Raw genomic sequence first — 17,494 nt, 5'->3', positions numbered from 1 at the left:
TCTCTCCTAGTTGGCCCTCCCTGCCTGGAGAGCAGACAGACACAGCAGCTCTGGAATTGCAACTGACACGAACGGGCGGACACACACACACACACACACACACACACACACACACACACACACACACGCCTCACATCACGCTGACACGCACCCCTTTCTCCCCCTCCTCCTATTCCCTCCTCCCCGCTTCTGCTTTTATGAGTTGACCATGCTTTCCAGAAGTTGCTGCTCAAGTTTGTAAATTCCTTTTGGTGGCTAGCAGATAGCCCTAGACCCTCAGTCTCCTCCTCCTCCATCCCTTCATTCCCTTCTTTTGGCCAAATTAAACCGGATCTGGGCCAGGAGAAAAGAGGAGGAGTGGCGAGGGGGGGGGGGGAGGGAGGCCGGAGACGAAGGGGTTGAGAGGTGAGGGGGGGAGTGTTGGTTACGCGCACCATTCATGGACTCGGGCTGGGACTGGTGGTCATTGCTCCGCGGCTCCTAGTCCGGCGGGCAAGCTGCTCTGGGCGCTGGGGTGGGGAGGCGAACCCTCACAGCCGCTGCGCTTGCAGAGCGCCATGGAGAACGCGGAGACCCGAGGCAGTCGGCAGGAGCGATTCACAGACAAAGATCCCCGACTCAACCCCTTGTTCGCGGATCAGGGGCAGCCGCAACAGCCTCTGATGATGGTGCTGGAGCCCAGAGGGACTGACGGGCACAAGCTGGTGGAAGTGTTGTTAACTGGGGGTGCTCCCTGGGGATTCACCTTGAAAGGAGGGAAAGAACACGGAGAACCTCTCATCATTACTAAGGTAAGTCAGCGCCCAGGACTTAAGGGAAGGTGAAAGGTTGGGAAGGATCGGGAAGAGAAGGGAACTCTGGCTCAAAACCATCATTTTTAACTAGGGTTGGGTACTGGGGTGATGAACTCCAGAAGTTTCCTGAAGCTGCTGCTTCTGTGCTGTGATATTTCTCTGCGCGCCTCCTTATTCCTCCACCTCATGACAACCGCAGACCAGTGATAGCACAATGATATTTAATGATTACTATTGTTAATGCCTAGTGAACTAGGCTAGAATGTTAGTGGGGAGAATTGTGCAAAGTTTTCCCAGGGAAGGGAGTAGTGCAGGAATTAAGCCATTATATTCGAGATGAGTATGACTTTGGATTTTGCTTTAGAATTTAAAGGATCATGTACATCAGTTTATTAAATGAACAAGTAGTGAGTATAAAAAAAAGTTCCACTCTGGATTCGAGTTTTGTTTTTCTTTATAAGACATGAGATTTTCGCTCTGTTCCTTGCCCCGAGAGATACCGCTATGGACTGGGTTCCAACGCTCTTGCCTCCCCCCTGGCCCAGTGGCACCCATTTGTATCTCCACTTCCCCAATAGTGCACCGCGGTTTTGCATTTTACACCTTTTCCCCTCCCTTCCCTGTCAGTGGCCTGCACCTGTATTGAAAAAGCTACAAGGTGTTCTTAGGAGCTCTATAGCAAAGATTTGGCATGAGATGGGAAGAGAGGTAGAAGAGGGTTAGTTAGACTTTTTGCTGTGAATCAGAGGTTCTTAGGCTCCTCCCATCTCATACCTAAAGCAAAAATTATTGGGGCTACCTCTTGCTTTTTATTCTTAATCAAAATACAGATATGTACTGAGCCCTCACCACGATCGACCAATGCTATCAATTTTCTGATTTTAATAATCAAACTTGTATAGAATACCTAAGCTCCCTCCTCCCCTTCCCCCATATGGTTCCAGAAATTTTTTTCCTATTGCTTTCAATTCACCGGAAGGAAAATTTCCTGACATTTTGGTGGTGGTTTGGGTTGCCTTTTGGACAGTTATACTTTAGGTGAACCTGTAAGACAAGATACAAGAAAACTTAACTAAATTCTTTGTTCCTCTGCAACTCAAAGATAAGATAAAAATATATTTGAATGTGCAGTTTCTTGTTTTCCTTAGTTATATTTATATAAAGCAAATCCCCGGTTAAAATAGTTTACAGGTTGATTTTCAAGTGGAGACATTGGCTGGAACTTACCAAAGGGCCAAAGTCCCTTTTAAAATGTAAAAATTGTTGGCTACCAGCAGCTTTTGAAGGTGACTTACTGGTTTTCTCTACATTCCTTCCTCCCCACAGCCGGAAGAATTCCTGTGAGCCCTAAGTTTGTGTGCTTGAAATGACTATAGTCTAGGGAGGGGTGTTGCTTTGTTACCCAAATTACTCAAATGTGACTGTAAGTCTTTCCATGTCTTTGTGAAGGTGTGCAACAATAGGGAATTCCCCTGGGTGATTTACTTAATGCAATTTTCAATTTATCTACAACCTAGAGAAGTGGCCATTGCTGTTATCCGGATAGTTATAGTTTGTTTTAAATTTACTTAATTATATCCTTTCCAAAAATGTGGGCAGCAGTAAAATGCTTGTATATTGAACCAGTGTCTATTGTGTGTATTCACACATGCAAATTTATATCTATAATTATCTTTATACATCAGTGCACTATTTGGCCAATATTTCCTATCTTAATGAGTATTCCTAATTAATAACCTATATACTAATTATTTCTGAGACTCACATGTAGATATGTACATTGTTTTTTAAAAATATATAATGCAATACAATGCATAGAAAGGTGCAAGAGTCTACAAACATTAGAACAACATTGTTTAAAATATACTTCATTGTAGTGGTATATTGAGAAATGAGTATCTCATTGTATGCTTATTGAAAAAGCATAAACCAGTTTTAATTATAATTTGACATTACTGTGAAAAACAACAATGGACAGTAGAACCTCAGTGCCTCACCCTAATTTTTCCAAGTTACTTCATATATTCACATATGTCTTCTACTTTGCCTGTTGCAGATGCTCTTATTTTCCAGGGAACTCTAGGAAGTAGGGGAATGAGAACATTAAACCTAGTGGACTATATACATGGCAAGAACTTTGACAGTATTGCTTGGCAGTTTCCTTTAATTCTTTCATCTTGGTTAAAAATTCTTGTGGGAATCACTGTGATAGAATTTAGAATTAAAATACACATAATCCCTTGTAGTCAGAAGGTAGGTAATATGCTATTTATTTCTTCATGATTACTATCCTGACTCAGGATCTTGAATAAATGAGGTATGGTAGTCTCACAATTGAATTATTTTAAAAAAACCCAACAAATTATGAGTTGGAGAGATATGGCTGTAGAGTTAGCCATAAAGTCAGAAGGACCTGGCCCTGTGAGTCTGAACCCTTTTACCCTCTCATTAGTTAGTCAAATTTGTAATTTTAAGTTGTAGAGAAGGTACCAACCATTCAGTGGTAGAGGTGGTTTCTTCATTCAGAATTTGCCTCTACTAATGAAGTCATAGGAATATTCCCTATTTCTAAATCATCTCAGATTGTATTTCTCAATCTTTAATCTAATGCTTGGTATTTCCAAGCTTGCGATTACTGTACCTGATTGATAGAAGGAAATTTTATTTCTGGCTATTTCAATTTTGTGTGAACATTTCTTGTCTGATCAAAATTGGCATAACACTTTTCATTTCTCCTTTTTTCTTTTATCTAGGTCTGAACAACTAATTTTTGTGTGTATTTGTAACTATTTTAAGTTTGGTTTGTAAGTGATTGACTTGCCTTGATTTCAGACAGGTAAAATAGTATCTCCAATTTATACATAGTGCTTAATAAGAGTTTTCTGAGTTATAATTTTTTCTTGTTGTTGTTAAGGCAATTGGGGCTAAGTGACTTACTTAGGATCACACAACTAGGAAGTGTTAAATGTCTGAGGTCACATGTGAACTAGGTCCTCCTGACTTCAGGACTGGTGCTCTATCTGCTGTGCCACCTAACTACCCCCTGAGTTCTAATTTTCAAGATCAAGACCCAGGAGGCAGTTCTACTACAAATGGTACAGTAGAAGTAGCATTGACTCTAGTGTCCCAGGTTCCATGTTCAAATTCTTCTTCTGATGCTTATTACCTTGAGAATTTGAGCAACCCACTTAATCTTTCTTGACCTCAGTTTTCTCCTCTGTGATGTGAGGGAATGAACAAGATGGCCTCTCAGTCATTATACAATTACTGATCAGAACTATAATTTTATATTAAAATGTCCAAAAGACCTTTAAATTTTTATTCATCCTGTTCTCCCTTCCCTCAAGTCTCATTTGACCTTTTTGGTGGTATGTTTAGGGACATCTGGTAACATAAATGTTTTTGTGAAAGGCATTTTCTTTCTTTGAGTCCAGTAACCCCAAGCTCTGGTGATGGCAGAGGGTTTTATTTACATAGCAAACATTAAAACAAATACTTGCTTCATTTGTATTATGTGGTCTGAGGGAGAAGGAAAGAAAGAATTGCTTGGTTGTAAGTTTTTCTTCATAAAAAGCTAGAATTTATTGCTGGGAAATACTATGTGGACATGGATAGTCTGAGGAGGTCTCTGTTTTAACATCAGCAAACTGAAGTTAGTAATAGTATACTACCTCCCTTTAGAGTGGCATCCTAGGAATTCAGGAGAGAATGTATGTAAAGCATAGCAAAATCCTCTAATGAAAGGGGTTAACAAAATACAGAACCCTAAATATTGTGAGAAAATTTGTAGCCTGAAATTGGTATGAATAACTTCTTTTACTTGTGAATCTAGAGATTAGAGAAATCTCAATATTCATGAAACTATGGATAAAAATAAATCTCTAGTGTCAGATTTCAGATAATGTGACTAAGGATGAAATACATTGAAAATCATTTGTGATACAGGTATGAGGATAGGAGTCAAGGTATTACATAGTAACTATATTTTATATCATACTTACATTTCACCCTGTATAGTTGATATTTAGAATGTACTTTGATGGTTAGCATTTATACAAATAGAGAACAATGATACTTCACTCTAATCTGTCATATCTATGATACTGTGAAATGAAAATGATCATAATCTTAAATTATACATTGAATTTAATGCAGAACTTCAGGGAAAGAACCTATTTTCTGAAAGGTACTGGTGTGTAGAACATGAATGATTCAAGAAAAATCCATCTCTTCTTTGAGAAAAAAACAAATCTGTGCCATGTCTTCTTCCATGGAGTCAGAAACTTCATCTTTGTATTAGATAAGAGTTATAATTTATTCAAAAATTTTGTTCACACATCTCTCACTTATCCTACTAAACTAAATTAGATTTGGTCAGTTCTTGAAAAGGAAATGCTACAGGAAATGATAGCTGGTGATTCATTAGAAGGCATTCAGAATAAGTATTAAATACACTGGTTTGGTGTTAGCAAGCACCCTGCTGTTAGAGGAATGTTTTAGTATGAATGAGGCCCAGTTCCCAGTTGACCTTTTAAAATGTGAGGTGCCTAGCTTTAATAATAGTAGTATTACCTAGAAGTGCCTCAGGAGAGGAATAACTCCATAAAATTTGCCTTGATCCTTTTATCTTAAAATTCTTTCCAGTTCTTGTCTGTACCTGAGTAAAAACTTTTAAGTGTGGTTTTTAGGCTGACCTTGAGGAAATGGGTCATTATTGGAGTGAGTGAATATTGGTGATATGGATTGTAATACTTTAAATCACTTAGCATCTAGTCAGTGGATAGCATAGACCCCAGAAATAGCCTCACTTTTTTGGAGGCTTATATACTAGCAATTAATATATTGGAGATCTTTTGGATCCAGAAGTCCTGGAGAAGAGTAAATTTCTTTAAAATTTTGCATTTAATGTCAAAGCATGGGATGAACTCTAATGACATTTTGGAAATGAATGGGCAGCTTTGCTGAGTCACTTGTCTTCTTGGACATTTTTTTCTTTCTTGGGATGCTGTGGTCCATGGTAAAGTGTAGAGTGCTGGAATTGGAGTTTTAGGACTTGGATTCAAGTTCCATTTTGGTTACTAACTCCTTTTCTGTCCTTGGACAGTTACTTATCCTCTCTAAAGCTTAGTTTCCTTAGATATTAATTGAAAAGTTTGAATTAAATGGCCTCTAAGTGCTTTCTAACTCAAATTTATGTTACTCTCATAACAGCTACACTTCCTAACTTGGCATTTTAAAAATAAAAATTTAATGTTTTAAACTTGATAGCATCAGCAAATATTAATATTTCCATATATAAATGTCAGAAAAGCAGGATTGTATAAGAAACCATGACTCTACCATGTACATCTTCTTTTTTAAAGTATATATTAATTTAAACATGGTCAATATCAACATTGTCTATTTCCCCTTCTGAATTTCTTTTTACTTTTTTCTTGTTATTTATGTGTTTCATTGATATTTCCCCCCCTTTAAAAAAATTAATCCTCCCCCCAATTGGTGTCCTGAATCCTTTTTAAATACCTTATGTTTTAATGGTATTTCATTATGTTCATATTCCAGAATTTATTCAGCTATTCCTCAATTAATGGACATGCACTTTATTTTTTAATTCTTACTCTGGTATGTAGTGTTGTCCAAAGTTGCTTCTGGCTTATTTTTCATTTTAGTTTTATTTTATTCTCCCTTTCATATGTTATGTTCTAACCAAAAAAGACAGCTACTTGTTAAATGTTTGCATCCTCTTTCCTATGATCTTTGATCTTTCTGTGATCATGAAGGCTGTACCATATTCCTGGAATGTACTTCATCCTTTTCCTTCAAGACCCAGTTCAAGTGTCAACTCCTCCATGAAACCAGCTTTTCCCCAGCTGAAAATGAGCATTGCCTTCCCTGGAGCACTTTGGAACTAGCTTTTGCCCTTAAGTGGTCTGTCTTGTATTTTAGTTTCTTGTATCCATATCTTTTGGAGAGGGATAGGTTCTGTGATTTTATTTTTATGAGGAATCCCAGATAAGGAACCTTCCTCTAACCAATGCTGATAATAAATCTCTGAAATTTAAAATATTAGAAAGATTTCCTAGAAGAAAGGTTCCAAAAGTGTGGACTGAGAAATTAAAACTGTTTTCCTTATTAAGCTTAAATAAATAATAAAACTTTCCTTTTTTACTCTCATTTATTCATTGTTATGGTTTCAGAGTCTGAATTGTAATTCACATTTTAAGAAATCATTGTTAAGTTTTGGTATAATAGCAAAGATGAATATCGACAATTATTGTATATTTGTATATCTCCATATACAAAGGAAGAAAAGCAGGATTGTATAAGAAACCATGACTCTACCATGTACATCTTGTTTTTAATAGCTTGGAAAGACTATTAAATACTCCTTCCCTTTCCAATTACATATCTGTATGAAGCTAGTTTTCTTTATATATTTCAAACAAAACAAAACATTACAATCGATTGAATGCAGAAGCCTACTTGAGAATCCTGCTGTCTTTTAGTAAGCATAAGATTTGCAAAGATTTGAAAGAATGTAAAGGGAAAAAATGCCATTCTTTATTTTTTGTTTTGGATAATACTTATTTTTCATAAAAATGTTATTTGTTATTTGTTTTATTATTGCTGTTTGAAAATGAATTAAATATTTTAAAATGCATCTATTTAAATTTCTAACAGTAAATATCAGTAGATATAACACACATAAATAAAGGCTATTGGGAATCCTCAGTAATTTTTTAAACTGGAAATGCATCCTAAGACCAAAGAGTTTGACAAGCGTCTACAGTACTGAGACCTTAATTGACTTGCTGAGGATTACTTTTTGTGTGTCATTTAGAACTTGAACTCAGATTTTCCTGATTTAAAATCCAACTTTCTATTCATCATACCCTAGTACTTTTCTGCTACCATATTCTCCGTTTAATTTTCCCCAAATATGTAGTCAGTTTCAACTGGACAGCTGAGATTCTCAAGCAGTTGCCCTGGACTCCAGTCTGCCTGTTTCTAGAGGAATAGTCAGCTTCTGATTGGTTGCTTTTTACAGCCACGCTGATTTGCTGGGTCATTGTGGAAATCACTTCTTACATTCTTTCTTGGTGCTGTGGCAACACTTTTTAATGTATAATTGATGTAGTCTGACATGCTTGTGTAAAATAGTTACTTGAGCAGCTCTGATCTATTAAAGGGGATTGATTTCCCCCACTGGCCAAATTGATTAGTTGAATGTTTTAAGCATAACAGAAGCAGAATGTATGTGAGGATTAACAACCATATTTATTTACCTAATATACCTTACACATAACAGGGACTTTGTAAATCTTGCTGAGTTGAATCTTAAAGACTTTGAGCTCTTGTCAGAGCAGTCCTGAATGCTAGAATTATTGGTACAATTTTTACTTAGATTCCTCAACTGAAGTTACATGCTTCTGATATTCCACTATATAGTTTGTCTTTGAGTTACTAAATTCATTTCTTTGGATGAATAGAGTTTAATAGAAGAAAGTGTGAGTTATTATAATGGGAGTAGAGGATAATAGTGGGGATACAAAGATACAGAAAATATTCCCTTTCTCTGGGGACTTTATATCTGGTAGAGATAACACAAATACATAAGATAAATATGATTAAGGATAGCATAAAGTAAATGCTATAAGAAACATTGCTAAGATTGTGTCATGATCAACTATGACAAATTTGGTTCTTAGCAATTCAGTGATTCAAGGCAATCTCAATAAACTTTGTATAGAAAACACCATCCATATCCAGAGAGAGAATTATGGAGACTGAATGTAAATGAACATGTTATGTTCACTTTTTTCCCTTCCTATTGTGGTTTTTCCCCTTTATTCTAATGTTTCTCTCCCAACGGGTTTAATAAGGAAACTTTGGAAGCCAGAATGCAGAAGTTGGTACAAGCAAAAAATTAAATTAAATTAAAAACAAACAAAAAAGAAGATTGTTGAAGGTGTTCAGGGCAAAGAGAGCTGCCTTCATGAATATTTCTTTATTTTTGCCCTCATGGATGAGATATTACATTTTTGAGCTCAGTCTTAAAAGAATGAAAAAAATTTGGACAAAATGAAATGAGCTGTCGAGAGGACTTTCCTGGCTACAGGAATAGTATGAGAGAAGGTGTAGAGACTAGAAAGTGTGGGGTATGTTTATTTTATTTTATTTTTATTTATTTTTAATAGCTTTTTATTTACAAGTTATATGCATGGGTAATTTTACAGCATTGACAATTGCCAAACCTTTTGTTCCAATTTTTCCCTCTTCTCCCCACTCCCTCCCCTAGATGGCAAGTTGACCAATACATGTTAAATATGTCCAAACAATTATTTTTCTGTACAAAAAGAATCAGACTCTGAAATAGTGTACAATTAGCCTGTGAAGGAAATAAAAAATGTAGGCGGACAAAAATATAGGGATTGGGAATTCTATGTAATGGTTCTTAGTTATCTCCCAGAGTTCTTTCGCTGGGTATAGCTGTTTCAATTTATTATTGCTTCATTGGAACTGATTTGGCTCATCTCATTGCTGAAGATGGCCAGGTCCATCAAATTGATCATCATATAGTATTGTTGTTTAAGTATATAATGATCTCCTGGTCCTGCTCATTTCACTGAGCATCAGTACATGTAAGTAAGTCTCTCCAGGCCTTTCTGAAATCATCCTGTTGGTCATTTCTTACTGAGCAATAATATTCCATAGTATTCATATACCACAATTTAGCCATTCTCCAGTTGATGGGCATCCACTCAATTTCCAGTTTCTGGCCACTACAAAGAGGGCTGCCACAAACATTCTTGCACATGTGGGTCCCTTTCCCTTCTTGAAGATCACTTTGGGACATAAGCCCAGTAGTAACACTGCTGGATCAAAGGGAATGCACAGTTTGATAACTTTTTGAGCATAGTTCTAAATTGCTCTCCAGAATGGCTGGATATATTAACAATTGTGTGGGGTATGTTTAAAGAAGTACAAGTTTGGCTAGAGTGTAAGGACCATATAGTGGGAAATAAGGTTCTAAAGGTAGATGAGATTGATACTTGATAGGATCTTTAATGCTAGACTTTCTGATATTGAAAGCTTTTTTGTATTTCATGGAGTCTCTTGGAAGTAGACAGAAATCATGTGTACTATGATGTTATTTATTAAGTGACTCCATTTAGAATGAGGAATGGAGATCATAAGATTTAGAGTTGAAAAGGATCTTTATAATTTTTTTCCATAACTCATTTTACAGAGGATGATAATCAAAAGCACAAAGGTGAAGTTACTTGTCCAATGTCATTGTGGGCAGGCAGTATTTGAACTAGGCACTCAAACTAATGTATTCTGACATAAGATCCCAGTTTTCTTCCTACCATAGCACTCATATTTTAGGAGGGCTTTTCCTTAGAATGCTCTTACATTGTTTTAACCTCAATGCAATGAGTAAATGTGCATGTATATCCTAAAATATGGGTGGAGGAGGGATCAGATTTATGTGGCTGGGCCACACAGTATCAACTGATCGAAGCTGCAGTGAAGTAAATTTAAGATATCTGGGAAAATGTCCCAACAGAGCAATCCAAAAATATAATAGGATACTCCATCAGGTAATGGGTTTCTCCTTTATGGATGTCTTTTAGCAAAGGCTGGATGGAAAATTTTTGGTAATGTAATAAGGGTTCTTTTGGGCGGGGTAAGGCTTGGACAAAATAGTTGTTGAGGTACATTCTACTCTTAACATTTTGTGATTCAGTGGTTCTGAGAAATTTTAGCAATAAATAATTGTTTGGGCAAAATCATTTTAAATATTGTTTTTAGAATTACAATGTAACTTTAATGTACTTATGTGCATTAAAATCTATGTTGTGTTGTTTTTTGGGTAGCTGAATATTCAACAAAACTCTGGGAATACCATCTACATGCAACTCTAAAATACTATTAAGAATGTTGGCAACTTGTCTTCATGATGGTAATCTGAAACTACACATAGACAAATTAAGAATTCCTAAAATTCATAAGATCATATCTTGTTTTATGGTCTTAACGATAGATATATAAGGAATATCTAGTAGAATACCATATTTAACAGTTAGAAAGAGACAAACATTTCTTTTTTGCTGAAGGGAACAAAGACTTGTGGAAGAACTGATTATTCTTCTTGCTGGATTGCTTTGAATTAAGTTGCAACATTTACTACACAACTATCATGTGCCAGGTTTGATGCCATTGAGGATACAAAATTGAAAAATTATAGTCTTTGCCCACAAGTAACTTTAACAAACCTCAGTTTCAATTTCCTCCATTATCAATTCATTATGTTTTCTTACATTCACATCATCACAGTATCATTTGGTTGGGTGTTGAGTAAAGGGAATATGAGGGGAGATGGCAACTTTCCTGAAACTATATACTAAAGCCAAGTTTGAGGTTTTATATTTTGATTGCTAGATTCTTTCCCTCCTTCTACCCTACCTCCCCAGCTGTTAATTTAACTTGGCTGGAAGTATTAAAAATGGTAAGGGTATTGCTATAGTCAAAAACTACAAACTTAACTATGTATCATACTTATGTAACACAAGGAATTAAAACTTTGTGCTTTAATTGTGATTTAAAGAAATATCCTGACAAAATTTTCCCTCTCTTTACATGAAAGTATGATAAGGAGTGACATAAATAGTAAGAATTTAAATCTTCCTCATGAATTTGTTAAGGTTGCTAGCCATTGAGCTGGGATTTCTTCACTCATGTCCAATGTTCATTACTAAAGTAATTAATTTCCTTACTTGTGAGGTACTAAATATCTCTTTAGGTAGAGAATTTTATAATTGTACTTTTCCCCAAAATGTTCTGGGTCAGCATAAAAATAAATTTGGATTTGTAGCTGAATTCTTACTGAAATTTAAGAAAATCCTTGTCAACACACTTTTGTTTATTGCACTTTTGTGACATGGTGTTAATTGACTATCTTTAGTAGGAGAAAAATGCTGAATAGACTTTTATTCAAGTTTATTTGAACTCATTTATTTTTCAAAAATTTCAATTAGGAATTCATTTCTCTATCAATTTATTATCTATTTTTTAATTTATTATCTGATCAAAGCTTTTTTGAGTTGATTGCAAATCTGAAAGGCAGGTATTACAAATGATAGTCCCTAGTACAAATCCAAAGTTAATCCTTACGAGACTATTGTGAAAAAGTTTTTCACTGCATGTTGGCCTTTTTAATTTTACTTGCATTACATTACTACAATGTAGTAACATTGTCCTTTAATATGGGTCTATTTGAGAGGGTCTATTTCCTGTTTTGGAGCCATTATATTAAATAGTTACGTGCTTGTTTCGCTATCTCTCTGTTTCTGTTTCTTTTTTTTCTCATTTTTCTATCTTTTTTTCCTTTTCTTTTATCAACCCCACCCCAACATATGTATATAATATATAGAGAAACATAATTTATACTTTCTATTTTTGAGAAATTTAGTATGCTTCTATTTGGATAGTAGTATATCTGTAGAGAAAAAATTATCCTACTATAAAAGATTTTGTCATTTTGTATGCTATGTTTGGATCCTACAATGTATAATTCTGGAATTTGATGCAAAAACATTTCTTTTTCTCTGAGGGGGACAATTATTCATAACATCTTCTAATCATTAAGTTGTAAAGAGTAAAGCTTGCTATGGTGCTTTCCTGAAGAGAAAAAAAAAGATCTAGTTGGAATTGTTTCTGGCCAACAGCTACTACAAAGATTTTCAACAGTAATTAATAATAAATCATATAAAGATACAACAGAACAAAAGTTAAATGTTTCTGAAAATAGGAACATTTTGAGTTGTTTTCTTAAAATTAATCGGACAAATACATGGTTGCATTGTAATTTTTAACTATAGTGTCTAAAATAGATTTAACGTCAACATTTAAAACACTCATTGCAGATAGACTCCAATAGTTACTTGCTTGTCTGTTTAGGATAGTAAGTAATATCCATTTCTGGTGTGGATTCTGGCCAAAATGTCCCAGAGAAGCTTCCAAAGTAGGTAGCTCTATCTCGGGGACCCACACAGGAGATTGCATTTGGAGAAGTTAATGGAACCTATATTTAATTTTGTCAATGGGAGTGGTTTAGAAGGGGATTGTTTTAGTGGATAGAGCACCAGTCCTGAAATCAGGAGGACCTGAGTTCAAATGTGCCCTCAGACACCTACTACTTCCTAGCTATATGACCCTGGGCAAGTCACTTAAGGGGAGGGGGAGAAATACAGTACAGAAGAGGATTGTTTTAATGGTTTTCTTGAAATTCAGGAAAATTATGATTAACCACACAATTAAGCTGTTGTTGATAATTTTAAAAAACTTTTTCAAAATGTGCAGAGGTAGTTTTCAACATTCACTCTTTTAAAATTTAAGATTTTTATTTTCAAAACATATGCATGGATAATTTTTTAACACTGATCCTTGTATAGCCTTGTATTCCAAAATTTCCCCTCTTTCCCCCCATACCTCCCCCAGATAGCAAGTAATTCAATATATGTTATACATGTTAAAATATACAACATCCATTCTTGTAAAACTTTGTGTTCCAAATTTTTCTCCCTCTCTTCCCTTTATTTCCCCTCCCCTAGACAGCAAGTAATCCAATATAGGTTAAACATATGCAGTTCTTCTAAACATATTTTCACATTTATCATGCTGCACAACCCCTCCGCCCCCCGCAAAAAACAAACAAACAAAAAAAAAAAACCCAACCAACCAACCAAACAAACAAACAAACACAAAAACATTAGATCAAAAGGGAAAAAAAAGGTGAAAATATTATCTATATTTAGTCCTCACAGTCCTTTTTCTGGATGTGCATGACTCTCCATCAAGTTATCAACTGTGATAACTTTTCTTTAACACAAAAGGAACTTTTAAACAGCAGAGACATTCCCCAATGAATTATTAAATTAAACAAAATTCACCAATGGCCTAATTTCAATGCGGGACACATTACTTTTTATTTTCATAGTTTATTGATTATTAAAAGGATGTGTCCTTTAACATGGCTTGATCATGTTATTAGCATTATCATAGCATTTGATCAATTTGTTGCTTCTAACTGTGGCTTTTATTTTATGTGGTGTTCTCTTTTTAAAAATAATAATGTTCTCTCTGGGAACTGGTTTCTTGGGGAGGTTTTCTGGAGGCAGCCTTAGTTTCAGTTAATCACTCCAAAACGCAGCCAGGTGATAAAAGTTCAGATCTTTTATTGCTTCCTCCAAAATAACCCGGTTAGTTTTCTGGGTGGCCTATCTCTCTGCTTGGTTCCAAGAGCTCCCTCTCAATGTCTCCAAATCCAAAGGTTTGTCCTTCAGCCTCCAGTCAGCACAAAGGTGGAAAATGGAATGGATCTCTAGTCTCCTTGCCTGGAGCTGGGCAACTTTCTGGAGAGCCTTTCAGACCAGCCTTGGTCTCAGTGGGGGAAATGCAGGAGGCCAGCCACCACGGTGAAAGTTGGAATGAATCTGACTCCACTTTGAGAGTGGGCTTGTGGGCTTATGGGCTTCCTCCCAGAGTGCTCCTGGCCCTCAATCTCCCAGAGTGCTCCTTCTGAGTCTTGTCTCCTTTCCTGGGGCTGGGCAGCTTTCTGGAGAGCCTTTCAGATCAGCCTTGGTCTCAGTGGGGGAAGTGCAGGAGGTCAGCCACCATTCCAAATATCTCCAACCAACACCAAGGTGAAAGTTGGAATGAATCTGTCTTGCCTCTGAGAGAGGGCTTCTGGCTGTCCCAGAGTGCCTCTATCCCTAAGAACTTCTTGCTTATATGAGCTCTCTAAAGGTGTGAACACAAGCATTGTTTCTATCAGTTTCACTTAGTACCTTGTTTCTTCTGGCCCATAACATCTCCTTGTAAGATCAGATCAATCATACTGAACCATGCTAAATTAGATAATTATTGTCTCTATCAACTCTGATGACCTAACACTTTGTCAGGATTCCCACAGTTTTGTTTATTTTTTATTCTGAATTCGAACACCAAAAAAGAGCCTTTTTCTATTCAAAGTAGAATAGAAAAAGAAAAATGAAATCATAAATCTCTATTATTTACAGCTTGCTTTAAATATATATATATATATATATATATACACATATGATATACAGCATGTTAATTTAAAGTTTCTGAACTTCCTTCTTTTTTGTTTTTCTCTGCGTATTTAAAAAAATGCTTCAGTGACCTGCTTTTCTTTGTTTTTGGAAAGGGGCAACATTATTGTAGTTTCTTTCTCTGTCTAAATGAAAAAGAGAAAAAAGAAATATGCAATCCTTGCAAAAAAAAATCAGTATGATCAAACCAAATATTTACACATTGCTGTGTCCAAAAATGTTTGTTTCATTTTGCACCTTTTGAGAGCATTATCTTTCTGTCAAGGAATTAGGTAGCATGCTTCATCACTGGCCTGTTAAATGGAGGTTGATTCCTTTTAAAATATAATTGTGTCATTATGCTTATTGTATGTTCACTCTGAAACATGTTGTATAAGTCTTTTAGTATTTGAGTTCTTTATAGTGTAATTATATACCATTACATTAAATTCCATAGTTTGTTCAGGAACTATCCAACTCATTGTCAAAAAAAGAGCAAAAAACAACCAAAACCTATCCAAAAAAGGCAGCTTAATGGATATAGTTTCTAATGAAAGATTAATGTTGTGTAGATTAGTGTTAGTAGGTTGAAGTTGCTCTGGGAATTATTTTGTGGAACATTCCCTGGATCCAGATTATAATAATTCATCTTTATGTAGCACTTTTAGGTTTATAGTACTTTCATATTGTTAGCTAATATTTATATATCACTTTAAACTTTGCAAAGCCATTTACATATATTGTCTCATTTTATTCTTCACAACTACCCTGAGAGGTAGATGCTATGAACAATCTAATTTTACAGGTGATGCCAAACTGAAAATCTGAGAGGTTTACGTGACTTGAGTAGGGACATACCAGCTAGTAAGTATCTCAGGGAGTTTTTGTGACTCCAAGAGCAGTATTCTCTCCAACAGGTTTCCTAACAGCTCTGTAAAATATAATGGGTGGTGAAAACTGTTTTAATCAGTATAATCAGTGAGAAAACCCGAAGTTGAAAGAGATAGAGGGATTTGACTATCACAGAATTAGGATTTTGAGTATATGTTCTGAGGCACTGAAATTACTGCTTTATTTTTTCTTTTTGTCTTCTATGAGGTTACACTTTGACAGTTTAAGGGAAGTTTTAGTTTGTGAGTCCTGCTCACAAGAGAAAAATGATGTGGTTTTAAAAATAATTTTCTATGTTTAATTTGAGCTCGTTATAAAATGGCATCCTCAAAAAACAAAAACAAATAAAGCCTAAGTTAAACACTAACATTTGTAAAATCAAATCCTTTATTTCTATGTATTTTTTAAAACTAATTTGATTATTTCAGTTGCATTTGGATGTTCTGGGTCTAGAATGAAAGTTTTTAGACTTGAAAACATCTAATGTTTTGAATCTATTATATGTGTTTTCTGTGTTGATTTAGTAAGAGATTTTTGCATAACAGATGCCCCAATATATTTATGAACATTTTATTACTACAGTCTAGTTGGTGTTTTCTCCCTCTTTTAGCAATAACTAATATTTGGGAGGAAAGCAATCACAATAGTGTATCACTCTAATCAGTTGTGCAACAGAAGGGATAAAAAGGAAATGTTCTCTATTGGCTCCTTAGACTGTATCATTTTATACCTTGTGGCACTGGCCTAGACAAATATTTTAATTAAAAAAATTACTGACCCTGTAATCAAATGTCATTCTTTTGATTTTTCACTTATTTTTAAACACAAGTAACATATTGGTATTTTGCTGAAAAGTGGAAGAGAGACAAACTAAAGATATCATTATTTCTTGATGGTCAGCATAGGACTTTTCTCTATGACCAGCTGATTTTTTTTATCATGTGACGGAATGGCTTTCTCTACTTGTTAATGTGTAATTATGAAATGCAAACTAATTTTAATATTAGTCTAAGGAAAACAATATGGAATAGATGAGTGTTTTTCCAGAAAACTAAAACAAAATACCATGTAATATATTCCAAAGGACAACTAGAGATATTTTAATTATTTTGGATTATGTCTGCCACTTGTTTTCTTGGTTACCTTAGATGATCTTTTAAAAATTATTCTTTAGTGTTAATATGGAAACTATTTGTAGCAGTTAAAAGAAAATAATGTTCTTTTGCTAGATTAATAAAGGAATCATATAAGTCCAAATATAAACCAACAAATCATATTTTCAAAAATCTGAATATTGAAAGCATATATATTATAAAATTTTTCATTATGTTTTTAAAATTACAATTTTTGAGACTCATTTAACGTACCCAAATTTGCATAAATACATATCTATGTTTGTTATAATACATATGAGCAATGTCAAAGTAAAAACAAGAAAATTGAATCAATTTCTTGTATTCAAATCAGCTGACCTGTATACTTAACAAATCTTTATAAAATAATCATCTCAGATCTTAAAGAAGGGAAAGAGACCTGCATGTGCAAGAATATTTGTGGCAGCCCTCTTTTTTTTTTTTTTTAATAACTTTTTATTGATAGAACGCATGCCAGGGTAATTTTTTACAGCATTATCCCTTGGATTCACTTCTGTTCCGATTTTTCCCCTCCCTCCCTCCACCCCTTCCCCCAGAT

General features: G+C 35.1%; 1 protein-coding gene across 1 annotated transcript in view; it reads left to right on the top strand.

The window, feature by feature from the left end:
- Positions 1–400: 400 nt before the first annotated feature.
- Positions 401–17,494, top strand: part of SHROOM2 (shroom family member 2) — a 241,454-nt gene continuing 224,360 nt past the window's right edge. The window contains exon 1 of the mRNA XM_051984545.1: positions 401–791. Within this exon, the coding sequence (XP_051840505.1) occupies positions 558–791 (234 nt within the window). The 5' untranslated portion in view covers positions 401–557. The remainder of the gene's footprint in view (positions 792–17,494) is intronic.

This window comes from Antechinus flavipes, chromosome 3 (genome assembly GCF_016432865.1).
Source record: "Antechinus flavipes isolate AdamAnt ecotype Samford, QLD, Australia chromosome 3, AdamAnt_v2, whole genome shotgun sequence".
NCBI lineage: Eukaryota > Metazoa > Chordata > Mammalia > Dasyuromorphia > Dasyuridae > Antechinus > Antechinus flavipes.
The sequence above is the reverse complement of the archived record's forward strand: the minus strand, read 5'-3'. Positions and strand labels throughout refer to the sequence as shown.